The sequence below is a fragment of the Panthera onca genome, chromosome A3 (genome assembly GCF_046562875.1).
Source record: "Panthera onca isolate mPanOnc1 chromosome A3, mPanOnc1 haplotype 2, whole genome shotgun sequence".
In the NCBI taxonomy this organism is placed as follows: Eukaryota; Metazoa; Chordata; class Mammalia; order Carnivora; family Felidae; genus Panthera; species Panthera onca.
In genome coordinates this window covers 8,741,202-8,755,173 of record NC_138341.1, presented here as the reverse complement: position 1 = coordinate 8,755,173, position 13,972 = coordinate 8,741,202, and the positions used below count along the sequence as shown (strand labels likewise).

At 47.4% G+C, this 13,972-nt stretch overlaps 1 protein-coding gene across 3 annotated transcripts in view; it reads right to left on the bottom strand.

The window, feature by feature from the left end:
• The window catches only part of LPIN1 (lipin 1), a 129,358-nt gene that overhangs the window by 79,633 nt on the left and 35,753 nt on the right, over positions 1-13,972 (bottom strand). Inside the window, exon 1 of one of the 3 annotated variants that reach the window (XM_078444972.2) lies at positions 3,305-3,592. The exons of the other annotated variants lie outside the window; for them this stretch is intronic. Coding sequence (XP_078301098.1) covers positions 3,305-3,349 — 45 coding nt within the window. The 5' untranslated portion in view covers positions 3,350-3,592. Of the gene's footprint in view, positions 1-3,304; positions 3,593-13,972 lie in introns of those variants that run through there. 3 annotated transcript variants of the gene reach the window in all.

Genomic DNA, 13,972 nt, shown 5'->3' with positions numbered 1-13,972 from the left:
ACAAAGTGTGCCAAAAGGAACCAGACAGGTGGGGAACTGAGGGTGACCACCACAGTAGCTCATGCCTCCACACCAAAGGCCCACCAGGAGGGAGAGCAGGTCCCTCTCTGGAGATAAAAACAAAACTCGTCTAAGTCTCTACGGTTCTACCAAGATGTCCAGCTTCCAAGGACAAAATCATGAAGCAAATGAAAAGGTAAGGAAAACAACGACAACAACAATACGCTCCCAAGAGACAGCGATAGTAAGAGCCAGACTCAGGTATGACATAGATGTTCGAACTATCTGATGTGGATTTTTTTTTCTAAAACGAACAAACAGGTGAAAGTCTGTAATGTGTAAGGTAAACGTTACGCAAGGTCAGATGAGTGATTTCATTGGAGAGATGGAAACTGTGGGAATCCAATGGAAATGCTAGAAATGAAAACATACCGTAATAAAAATGGAGAACAGGGCATCTGAGAGCTTGAGTCAATATCAAACGGTCTAACCTTCATCTAATGGAATCGCAGGAGAAGACAGGGAGAGAGCAGGGCAGAAGAAATATGTAAGGATATAATGACCTAGGATTTTCCAGATTAGTGACAGGCGGCAAACCACAGATCCAAGATCCTCAAAGAACACCAAGCAAGCCAGCAAGATAAATATCACACACATGTGCACACAGGCATGCTGTACTTGAACTCGTGAAAATAAAAGCAAAGAGAAAATCGCAAAGACAGCCAGAGAAAAGACAAATTACACAGAGAAACAAGGTAAGAGTTACAGATCTGAACTCGTTTATTTGATGTATGGATGTATGCATGGATAGATGGATGGATAGATGACCGATCGACTAATCGATCAATGTGCATGTGGTCTAAGCATGGGTTACTATACATGCAAATATTTTTATCTCTTTCCACTGAGAGGGACTAGAAGCAGTGACCCTCCAGTAGCAATGAACACACACACACACACACACACACACACACACACACACCCCCAGGTCTTGGTTTTTCAATACCATTTTCCAGGGGCGCCCGGGTGGCTCAGTCAGTTAAGCGTCCGACTTCGGGTCAGGTCATGACCTCAAGGTTTGTGAGTTTGAGCCCCATGTTGGGCTCTCTGCTGACAGCTCGGAGCCTGGAACCTGCTTCGGATTCTGTGTCTCCCTCTCTCTCTCTTTCTGCCCCTCCCCGTGCTCTCACTCTGTCTCTCACTCTCTCTCTCAAAAAATAAACACTAAAAAAAGTTAAAAAAATAAGTAAATACCATTTCCAATCAAAGAAACTAGGGTTTGTTGGAGAACTGATTCCAGGGCCTAAGCAGGGGAAATAGCAAAAGCTCCTAGAGAGTCTTGTGAGACCACAAAGTAAGGAAGTGCCAAGAAAGAAAGAAGGAAGGAAGGAAGGAAGGAAGGAAGGAAGGAAGGAAGGAAAAGGAAAAGGAAAAGGAAAAGGAAAAGGAAAAGGAAAAGGAAAAGGAAAAGGAAAAGGAAAAGGAAAAGGAAAACGAAAACGAAAAAGAAAACGAAAAAGAAAAAGAAAAAGAAAGAAAAAGAAAGAAGATGGGCAAGCATGTCGGAAGAGTACAGGAACCGACCCAGAAGACCTCCCGATGGCCAAAGCTGGACCTTGTTCAACAAGATAACACTATTAGATTACAACCCAAATAACTCGAAAAAGTTTACGAATCCATACGGATATAAGTAATAACTGAATAAAAAGGTGAATGATGATGATGTAACTCTTCCTTAAAGAAGAATTCCAATTAATAAGTTTAGAAAAATGGGGGAAGTAGGAAAACCACCATTATAAAACCCCAGTAATGACTGCCATGGGCAGGACCCACCAATGGAAGCTAAAGCTAGTGCGCAAAGGTAAAAGCAGGAAGAGAATATTTACAAGGTTTCAGAATACTTAGTAATTACAAAGGGAACTCGGCGTGCAAAGTCCTGGCCTACACCGCGTCGACCAGGCTATTGAGGCTAACATCTTGGCAATGAGCAGTGACGCCACGTGTCCCCCAGTAGGATGCACTGGGGTGGTACGTAATCTCTGTTACCTTTTTCCCAATAACACGACAACTTCAACACGATCATGGAAAAACATTAGACAAGCCCAAATTGAGGGACCTTCTAACAAAGCAACTGAGGCAACTCTTCAAAAGAGTCGAGCTCAGGAAAGAACGGGGATTGAGGATTTGTCACAGACTTGAGGGGGACCAAGGGGACGGGACGACTCAGTGCCATTGAGGATCTGGGGTTCAATCCTGGAACAGGAAAAGCAGCTGGTAGAAAAACTGGTGAAATCTGAATACATTCTGCAGCTTTGTTTTTAAAAAATGGATCGCTCGTCCGACATTGCCACGTTTTTAATATAAAATGGTTAGTAAAGACCCAAAGCCCCAAGGAGTCCGGGAGAAAGAGCTGGGCACCGACATGGAGAACTTCCTGAAAATACACTCCATGTCAGATGCCACTACATAGATCTAAATGGCATTTCCTTTGCATTTCCCATGTTAATAAGATAAAATATTGGAAAGATCATTTTTATAAATTAGAATTTTATAATATGGCCATGGTTTATCCTTCTTAGGACTCCATGAGAGGGCGCTTGGGTGGCTTAGTCGGTTAAGGGTCCGACTTCGGCTCAGGTCATGATCTCGCAGTCCCTGAGTTCCAGCCCCATGTTGGGCTCTGTGCTGACAGCTCAGAGCCTGGAGCCTACTTTGGATTCTGTGCCTCCCTCTCTTTCAACCCCTCCCTCACTTGTGCTCTGTCTCGCTCCCCCTCTCTCTGACTCTCTCTCTGAAAAATAAATAAACATTAAAAAAAAGAATTAAGTTAGGCTTTGCCCGAATTTTTTTACAAATTCCATTCTGATTTTAAATGACTGGGCTTACCCCATAATAAACTGGGCCAGAGTTCAAGAACATGTAGAATGTGACTTCAGCCTGCTTCGGATTCTGTGTCTCCCTCTCTCTCTGCCCTCCCCCGCTCGCACTCTGTCTCTCTCTCTCTCAAAGATAAATAAACATTTAAAAAAAATGTTTTTTAGAAAAAAGGACTCCATGAGAAGGCATTTACACTTAATACATGATGGGATTTGTATAAAACCCCGGAGCAAACCAACTAACGGAAGGTAGAGTTGAAATGCCAAGAGCCTTGGTATAGGCTTTAGGGTCCCTGAATGTCAGTCAACTGATTCCATCCTCCGGTGAGCTCTGGGCCCGAGAAGCCAGCATGGGGTAGATTTTGACATATAATATAGGCAAACCGTTAAAACCTCATTGTGCTCCACCCTCCCTCCCTGACATTTACCTTAGCTGCTAGAAAAAAGCCTTCTCTCTCCAAGTTGAAGGACATATTGGCAGGACATCATTCAACTTCGTTAACTTCGCACGGAGGTCCCTGCTCATGGGAGCTTTGGCCTGCTGGTCAACCTTCCTCATTCTCCTTGTTGTCTAGTTCTCAGCTGGCATGGCTGCCCCTTACTGGCCTTCGTTAGAATAGGCATGGCTGGCTCCTCCCTGGTCTTGCCCTTCTCTCTCCTTCCTCCTCATCTTGCCCCGAAGCCCTCCTCCCTCCTATTTTCTCTTCTTCTTCATCATCCTTTCCTTTGTAAGGGCTCCAGGAAAAGCTCATTGTTAGGTGGCCCACTATGATGACACCGCTGGGGCTATGATGTCAGTACTTGGGGGTGCCCAGATGAGGAGAGAGATAAGAGAGATGAAAGAGGACGAAGTACGGCTGCTCCATGGGGCAGGTTTGAGCCCAGCCCTGGATTCAGAGCAGAGCCTGGTCCACACTGGGGCGGATAGGAAGCTGGGAGCATAGCATCACCCAATTTTTTTCACGGAATCGGATTTTGCCTTGCCGATTTCTGAGTTCACAACGGGCTAACGGGAGGGGACTTGCAAAAAAGCAGTCCTCCAACAAACTGAGGATATTCTGAAGGAGGAAAATAACTCACCCCTTTTTTACCAAGCGTGGAAAAATTTGGAGTTATCTAGTACATCTATGAAAAGAGATTTTTGTATTAGATACTGTTGCAGGGGGAAAAAATCAATTCCCAAGAAATTTAAGGCTATGTAAGAACTCTTAAGTCATATGAAGCCTAACTCATGGGGGGGAATTATGAATGGTGGCAAGATACAAGTGTTGAATTATTGTCTAATCAACTAAAGGTAGTTTTAAACTGATGGTAAATGTAAGGTTATTCCACAGTCAGAATGGAATCCTTCGAAATTAAGACATGACTTCCACGCAAGCATCAAAAGTCTTTGCTCAGATGGGGCCCTGAGAGCCCAAAGTTTTAAGATTAGAAGTGGGGTTCTCTGGGCGCCTGGGTGGCTCAGTCGGTTGAGTGTCCAGCCTCGGCTCTGGTCATGATCTCGAGGTCAGTGGGTTCGAGCCCCGCGTCAGGCTCTGGGCTGACAGCTCGGAGCCTGGAGCCCGCTTCGGATTCTGCCCTCCCCCACTCGCACTCTGTCTCTCTGTCTCTCAAAATAAATAAACATAATTTTAAAAATTTTTAAAAAAAGAAGTGGGGTTCTCTGTTCTTACTACCAAATGTTACACATCAGTGTAGAAGGTGAAATTTGAAAATACCCATTCATGGACCACTGGCCACCTCATTCTTCAGGAAAATCCAGAGTGGGAGCCAGCCCTCTCAGTCTCCCAGACGTCTGCCTCTGAAACCTGCCTCTCCCTGCCCACGTCTTCTTTGGATGGTGCTTTTGAATCTTAATGGAAAAGGCACATTTGAAGGATGAGCTCTTACAAGGAAGAGAATTTTTTTCTTCCGTCTCCAGCTCTTGGTGCCTTGGATAGCTTTGTGGTTACCGCAGAGTCCTAAAAAGAATGTTCTAATGTCAAAAGGGTGGTAGGTTCTGGTAACCACCTGGGATTTGCACATCGCTTTTACTGACTTGTCCTTATGCCATGCAGCACCTTTTAGTGAATTGCGCAAACGTGGCAAGTTCAGCTGTCCTGGGTAAGAGAAAGCAGTGGAAAGCAGTGGTACATAAAATATTTACAAATCCTTTCAACTAAATACTAGTTTTTCTTTTTTTTAATCATTATATTTTATTTTACTAACCTTTTCTATAGTTTCTCCAGATCTTGTCAACTCTTCCTTAATGAAAATTTGGGGGCTAAAAAATATTCACTTGCTCCTTGAGTTGTGATTCTCATCTTCCAAAGTGTACTCCAGGGTGCAGTACTCTTCTGAGACCGGAAGGGGTGTTACCAAAGCCAGCATGTTCAACGGGCCATGCGATTCCAGCTCACGTAACGACCTGCCAGCCTCAGGAGAATAAGATCACGTAGCTCTGCGTTTTCCCAACCCCGTGACATTGGGCTGCACAGATACATCTGTTGGCCTGAAACAAAGGAAATCCTTTTTTCTAGTCTTCTCTGCAGGTCAGACCGCACCCGCAAAGCCACATCCAGGGCTGGTCATCAGACCTGAGAACCGTAGGGATGGCAGCATTGCCTGGTTGGGAGAGAACGATCCAGTGTGAAAGGGAGGGCTGGACCCCTCTCCGAGTGTAATAACCGAAGCTGAGGAACCTGCGGGAAGCCCTGTGTGAGGACACAGAGCAATGGAAGTCTAGTACCAAGGGCTGATAGGCAAGAACAAGCTTATGTTTGTCTGTAGATTCCAATGTGTGATGGCGGCAATAAGGACCTAGCGAGAGAGCTCAGACCCGGGCAATCTGTACTGGGCCTGCAGCCCAGGGGTTCCCAGCCGGACCCCTGATCGGAAAGGGCTTATGGAAGGTTTTCCAAACATGAGGCAGCAAATTGAACTGGAATCCCGACTGCTACTCCCAGCCCTGACTCAATGAATTAGCTCTCTCCTTCTTCCTGTCTTCCAGACGGAACTGCTCTGTCTTCTGCAGAAGCAGTGTGAGAATTCTAGGTCAGCAAAAGACACAGAAACACTGATTCAAAGGGAAACGTGTTCCCCTCTGTGTACTGCAGCATTAGCTACAAAAGTCAAATTAAAGAAGCAGCCCAAGCGATATACACAATGGAATATTACTCAGCCATTAAAAAAAAAAAAATCTTGCTGTTTGCAATGAGCCAGAAAGTAGAATGCTAAGTGAACTAGGTCAATCAGAGGAAGACAAATATCAGATTATTTCATTCATATGTGGAATTTAAAACACAAAACAGATGAACATATGGGAAGGGGGGAAAAAAGAGAGGGAAACAAACCATAAGAGACTCTTAATGATAGAGAACAAACTGAGGGTTGCTGGAGGGAGCGGGGGTTGGGGAATGGGCTACATAAATGACTGACGGGCACTAAGGAAAGCACTTGTGATGAACGCTGGGTGTCGTATGTAAGTGATGAATCACTAAATTCTACTCCTGGAACCAATACTGCACTGTATGTTAACTAACTAGAATTTAAACAAAAACTTTAAATACACACACACACACACACACACACACACACACACACTGATCCCAAGAATAAGCTGATTTCAAAAGACAGTTTCAGATCTGTCCCTGAGCCAGATTCTACCTGTAGAATCCGGAACCCAGGTTCTATCTGTAAGGTAATCCAAGTCCCTACAGGGAAAGTGGCTAACCCCCACTCTTCACGCTGGATTTGACCCGCGCCTCAACCAAATGCTGTATTTCCCTCCCAGAACAGTGAGCATGTTTTTTGTGTTTCTTTTTTTAATTTTTTAATGTTTATTTATTTTCTTGAGAGAGAAAGAGACAGAGCATGAACGGGGGAGGGTCAGAGAGAGAGGGAGACACAGAATCCGAAACGGGCTCCAGGCTCCGAGCCGTCGGCCCAGAGCCCGACGCGGGGCTCGAACCCACAGACCGCGAGATCATGACCTGAGCCGAAGTCGGACGCTCAACCGACTGAGCCGCCCAGGCGCCCCAGTGAGGATGTTTAAAAAAAAAAAAAGAATCCCACAGGTTTTTCAGGAATCTAGGGTATCCTAGGTAGGGTGTGGCTCTGGGGAACCTGGATTCCAGTCTGTGCTCTGTCACTTACGAGACCCTGCACGTGTCACCTCAAGACCTCGGCCTCCATATTGGAAAGCGAGGAAATGGGCATAAAGGATCGTGAGCTCTGACCCGTCTGCGGGGTGACTCCGTGGGCCCAGATGTGCATCATCATCACTGCCCGCCCATCCCCCCAAACACACAGGCGTAAGCGTGAATCCGGTGTCCGTGGCACCCCTGGGCATCTCTAATTATTTCAAAGGATGCTGAGATAGTTTCAAAAGAAGAAACTCATGTGAATTCACTTTAATTTTAAAACAGATAACATACTGGGGCGCCTGGGTGGCTCAGTAGGTTAAGCGTCCGACTTTGGCTCGGGTCATGATCTCTGCCTCACGAGTTCGAGCCCCACGTCAGGCTCTGGGCCGACAGCTCGGAGCCTGGAGCCCGCTTCGGATTCTGTGTCTCCCTCTCTCTCTGCCCCTCCCCCGCTCACGCTCGGCCTCACTCTGTCTCTCAAAAATAAATAAATGTAAAAAAAAAATTTTGTAATTGTTTGAAAAATAGGTGACACATTACCAGATACTTTCTCCTCTCCCCCCGCCCCCACCTCGCCTGGGAATGCGTAAGTGAAGATCTGGGCGTCACGAACCTAATTAGAGGACGTTCTAAGCCCCGTAAGACCAAAAAATCCATTGGGAGCTTTTTGAATTTCAAATGGGAGGGATGGATGGAGGCCAGGAGCGAGGGTGGGCAGGCAAGGATGTATCCCTGTGCCAGTGCTGTTTAGTTCTATCACGTCCTGCTCTGTTCACGTTGAATCCACACAAGCGTGGTATTGCTCAGCCAATGCTCTGCTGGGCCACAGGGTCCTCGGGAGACCCAGAGACAGATGGATCAGCTAGAGAGCATCAGAATGAGGGCGCATCACCCTCACACACACGTACACACACACACACACACACACACACACACACACACACACGTGAGTGCGCACACACACTCCTCCAGAGCCAGCATCACACATCTGACCGCACGTCAAGTGTCACTGCTGCCCTGGCTCCCCTTTTCTACGTGCAGGCCAAGCTCAAGCCACACCGGATCATTTCCATTCCTTTATGCTTGCCCTGTTCCCTTCTACCGCAGGACCTTTGGACATGCTCTTCCCTCTACATGGAATCTTCTCACCTCTTCACCTGGTTACGCACTTATTCTTTAACCTAATTCAACCATCACTAACCTCCCTGACTATATCAGTTCCCCCTGCTAGACACTCTTACTGTTCTCTAAGTCTTTTATTTGAAGGATTTATCAGAGTTAGAATGTTCCATTTGTGTGTACGATTACTGTAAAATCCCTCTTCAGCAGATAGACTCTGTAGGAAGGAAAAGACCATTTCTGTGTAAGTATCTAGCACAGTGCCTGGCACACAATATCCGCTCCATAAATATTTTTTTAAGTTTTTTATTTAAATGCCAGTTACTTAACATACAACATAATATTCGTTTCAGGCGTACAATATAGTGATTCTTCAGTAGTATTTTTAAAGAAATGTTTAAATGTCATTTCATGGGTCATAATGCCTGGTTGCAAACACATATTCATCATAGTAAGAAGGATAAGAACCCAGCTATAATAAAAATATAATCATCCTAACAAAAAGAAATGAAGCGTGTATTAGTGTTAATGCCAACACCCTTATCAAGAACGAAGCAGGAGGGGAGTCCCCAAGAATGCACTCATTTATGCAACAAGCCATTTCTGAGTGCTTAGCATGTGATACACTGTGGGGATAAACCATGAAGAGATGCCTCTGTTCTCAAAGAGACCAAGATCCAGAAGACAGATAGCGTCTCCAGCAAGGGAAAACAAGTACACAAAATTCAGAACAAGTTGCCCACTGGGGAGGGGAAAGGGATTGGTAAAAGGGAGGATTGTGAATACACGCTAAAATGAGACATTCGTACGAGGTTTCAACTCGCAAATGAAAAAGGGGTTCTTGGGATATCTCTATACAATCGAAGAATTCACCGAACAGAAAATGACCATTCTCTAGAAGTTTCTAATTAATTGCACTATCGCTTCATCTGGTTGTGCTAGTAGCTGTCACTAATCCATGCGGGACAAATATTGCAGAGTGGGGTTGTAATGGTTCTTGCTAAAAAACAAAAACAAACAACCAATTGGCTGCAAGAGACACCAGAGCGCATTTCTAGATGGGAACGCAGTGACTGTCATGGGGCACCTGCTGGACAAGGAAGAAAAGGGGCCACCAGCCCAGGAGAACCTCAAACAGGTGCCCGAGCCAGAGCCACGTGGCCCCCGGGGACACAGCCAGCTCCCTGGCTCTTTATTCCAAAGGAACTCCAGCCATCGGTGCTCCCAGGCAACTTTCCTGTTCCATCCATGCTAACTAAAAACAGACAACCACAAATCACCAGGCATTTGAGGAAAAGCAGCAACATGAAATGGTAAACAGGAGGGGGGAACTCCACCCCTGAAGAAATTTAAAGATGATGGAGGGTCAGGGCACCACAGTGGCTGAGTTAAGCATCTGACTGTGGCTCAGGTCATGATCTCACGGTTCGTGGGTTCCAGCCCCACGTCGGGCTCTGTGCTGACAGCTCGGAGCCTAGAGCCTGCTTTGGATTCTGTGTCTCCCTCTCTCTGCCCCGCTCATGCTCTGTTTCTGTCTCTCTCTCTCTCAAAAATAAATGAATATTTTTTAAAAATTAAAAAAGAAAAAAGGAAGTCAGTGAAACGATGCATTCACCATTCTGTGAAACATTATTATCAGCCTCAAATTCTAATTCCCACCAAACCATCAAATGGGAAGCTGAATTTATTTTTTTGTTATTTTTAAAAATGTTTATTTTTTTATTTTTGAGAGAGAGAAAGAGCGCGCACAAGGAGGAGAGGGGCAGAGAGAGAACGCGAGGGAGAGAAAGAATCCTGAGCAGGCCCCACCCTGCCAGCACAGAGCCGGATGCGGTGCTCGAACTCAGAAACCGTGAGATCACGAGCCAAGCCAAAATCAAGAGTCAGGACAAGTCAACCGACAGAGCCACCCAGGCACCCGGGAAACCACATTTAAAAAGAGTTCAAGACATGCAAGGATTCGAAGACTTGTCTTCTGTGTCCCTTTTCTGGGAGGCCGCATAAAAAACGACCTCCAGCTTTTGGTTATTTGCAAAGAATAAATTAAGAAAGAAGAAAACAAGAACCTGGGTGACAGCGGACCTCGTGAGGGCCTCCGAACATAACAGCTCTGATGCAGGATTTAAGAGCGAGCGGGAGAAGGGCTGTCTCCAGGCAAGAGATTCTAGGGAAAAGGGCACCTGCACAGAGAGCGAGTCTGGGAAGGCAGAGGCCATGCTAAGGGGACTCAGTGCAGGGAGTAAACGACGAGAATTAGAAACGGCTCAACAAGAGAAACTTCTTTCGGACGCAGCGGTGATAGTGCTTAGGAACCAAGTCTCTGCAGCCGAAGGCGTGGCTTCAGATCCTAACCCCGCCACTTACTAGCTGTGTGACCTTGGGCCAGTGGCTCAACATCTCTCACACAGAGACGATAACAGGACCAGCTCACGGAGCTGCTGTGAGAAGCTAAACGAGTCAGTGTGGGAAATGCTTTTAGGAAAGAACCCGTCACATAAAGTACCATATAAAGGTCTGTTAAATAAAGAAGAAAACCAACGAACTACATGAAAATCGTGGTCATCCAAATAGAAAAAAACAGATCCCAATGACAGCAAGTTAATATTTTAAAGGCTGTTGAAAACAGCTTAAGATGTTGGAAATGTGTTAAAATGTTTAAAATACGTGTATTTGGGGCGCCTGGGTGGCTTGGTCGGTTAAGCGTCCGACTTCGGCTCAGGTCATGATCTCACGGTCCGTGAGTTCGAGCCCCGCGTCGGGCTCTGTGCTGACAGCTCAGAGCCTGGAGCCTGTTTCCGATTCTGTGTCTCCCTCTCTCTCTGCCCCTCCCCTGTTCATGCTCTGTCTCTCTCTGTCTCAAAAATAAATAAATGTTAAAAAAAAAATTTTTTTTTAATACATTTATTTGTATGTGTATTTATATAAATGTAAAATTTAAATATGCATTAATTCTTAAATTTTAGTTAACAGACAGTGCAATGCTGGTTTCAGGAGTAGAATTCAGTGATTCATCACTTGCCTGCAATACCCAGTGCTCATCCCAGCAAGTGCCCTCCTTAAATGCCCATCACCCATGTAGACCCTCCCCCACCCACCTCCCTCCAGCACCCCTCAGTTCATTGTCTATCGTTAACAGTCTCTTGCGGTTTGTTTCCCTCTCTTCTCTTCCCCCCCCCCCCGCCATATGTTCATCTGTTTTGTTTCTTAAATTCCACATATGAGTGAAATCTTGTTTTTGTCTTTCTCTGATTGACTTATGTCGCTTAGCATAATACATTCGAGCTCCCCGCCGTTGCAAATGGCAAGATTTCATTCCTTTCGATGGCTGAGTAATATTTAAGTACATATTAAACGCACCTTTTAAAGGGCACATCAAAGATATTGTTAAGTAAGTATGGGCTTAAAAATCATGAAAGTGATGGTTTCCAAGTGATAGAATCAAGTAAAAGCTTAAGGACAGTGTGTCGGGGCGGGGGACGGGGAGGGGGGGAGCAGAGAGTGGGAAGTACACATTTCTCCTCCTAATGAGGCAAAAGCATCCAGGGAAAACACACCTCCCCCAGGAAGAACACATCGGGGAAAAGAACCCCATATATGAGAAAGGCAGAGTCTGAGCACAGAACCAACTAAACCAGGATGAGACTACACATAAGCGGCAGAGCGTAAGAAACAAGAATGCCTTTGCGCCTGCTCATGAGAATCAGCTAGATTCTCCTCCATCAGAGCAGAAGCCTCAGGATAACGTGGAGACAGGTAAACAGACCAGAGGTAGGACCAGGAGACCGTGACCCTCTACCGTGGCTGGTATTTGCTAGTTGATTTTCTAGAAACTGGGTACCTGCAGTGCTTTGATACAAGTTTTCAAAACTAAATTTAAATCTGGACAGAATCACTTCCCGCCCCGCCCCCCCCCCCCCCCCCAAATATGCTCCCTCCAAAACGACTGCATTTTAAATCCAGTCCTTTGACAACTTAAAGACAACTTTTCAAACCCAAAGCAGCAAGTCTCAAGTAACTGGGCCAGGGTAACCCAGGTTTCTGAGAATTGCTGCTCTTCTAAGAACTGTTGCAATCAAAGCACAGGATGGCCAAGGGGGAGGTATTTTCAAGTACATGCTGCTGGTCGTGAGCACAACAGGGAAGATGAGCCAGGCTTCACGTAACACACTGTTCCACCACATTCCCTCCCCTCCCGGAGCAAGATGGGTTTAGCAGCTTGGGTGAACATTTCATTGCTCAACGGTCCCTCCAGAATTCAAGGCCTTTTGTCTTGAATGAACCTCTGTCGGGAAGGTGGGGGGAGGGGGGCCGGTGGAGGCGGCAGGTGCGTTGGTGAGGGTGTATTTCTTTGGGCTTCTGTTGCCCAGAGCTACGGTATTCAAACTGAGAACTAGACTTCGTGGGGAAGCTTTCCCGCAGACGTCCCTCAGATCCACGAAGAAGCAGGCAGAGGCTTCTCTGCCCTAATGAGCCACGCGTGACTCCGTTATGGCCCGTGTCACCAGGTGCTGTCCCTGTGTCATTCCGTATTCTGCTGCCTCTTCTACTGGTTGGTGAGCCCTCGAACCAAAAAAGACTGATCATGACACATTCATCACTGAATCCCTGGCACCTAGCACATTTGCACAGAGAGAGCCAGAGGGACAGGACGGGCACACAGAGCCCTCCCTTGGAGGCGCCAGCCGCACAGAGTGCCGTATCTCCAGTCCACACCTTGCCCCCGGCTCCAGACCAGACTTCTACCTTCTAGACACCTCCATTCAGACGGTCCGCAGGCCAATAATGAACTCCTCACGGGCCCCCACTGCTTCCAAGCCCACCCCATGACTAGCCTCTAAAGGGGCTGCAGATCTGACGGGGCATCACCTGCTTAAGGACCTTCCATGCCCCCCGCCCCCATTATCATTACCTGGGGGGTAACGTTCACGGTCCTCGGGAAAGCAGACGCGGCCCCCCGCCACTGGCACCCCTGCTTCCTCCTCTCCTCCATTTTCATCTGCCACCGCTCCCCTGGTCCTACCACATGCTCCGGGGTCCCCAGGCTCACCATGCTGCCGCCTCCCTCCACGCCTGGCTAACCGATGGCTCCTTCAAGACGCTGCAGAAGACTCACTTTGCCTCGGAAGCATATTTCTGAATCGCGTCTAAGCTCTCCGCCCGCCCGCGCTGAGTCACAAACCCCTCTTCTCTTCCGCACGACGCCTTGCGGGCAACAGCAAGCACGTCGTGTCCGTGACCGAACGAAGCCCCCGTGTGCACCTTAGGTGCCGGAGCTCGGAGTAGGAAGCGAACGTGCCCGATGACGCCCGGACCCTGTGGCCGAGCCTCAGGTCCGAGGCCAGGACTTGAACTCCTAATCCAGCTCCCCTGCCTTAGATGGTCAAGACTCTGTCACTTCTCCCCCGAGACAGAAACTTCCTCCTTCTCATCTGCTCTCCCTTGTCTCCTATCTTGTTGGAATGGGGACTCGGCCCTGGGAGGCGGCCTCGGACTGCCTCACGACTGCCAGCCTGCCAGGAGGAGAGGCTCACTTACCAGGACTTCCTGCCTCTTCTCTCCACCATGGAGGATGGCTCCCCTCACTGCGGGCTCAACTGCCAGTAACTGCCCACTGGCCAGGATTCCTGGCCTCTGATTGGGCCCCGTCCCCTGCCAGTCCCTTCGGAAACAGAACCGCTCCTCACAGAGCCTGTGCGGCAAGGCCTTCTTCATTCATTTAACTGAGGCCTGCGGGTTCACCCCCCGGGAGAATCTCTCACTCTGGCCAACACCGCATCCGGCCTCCTGAGCCCCCTTGCAAATCCTTCCGGTCCACATTCTGTTCCCGAGTCCCTCTCCAGACTGGTTGTTCTT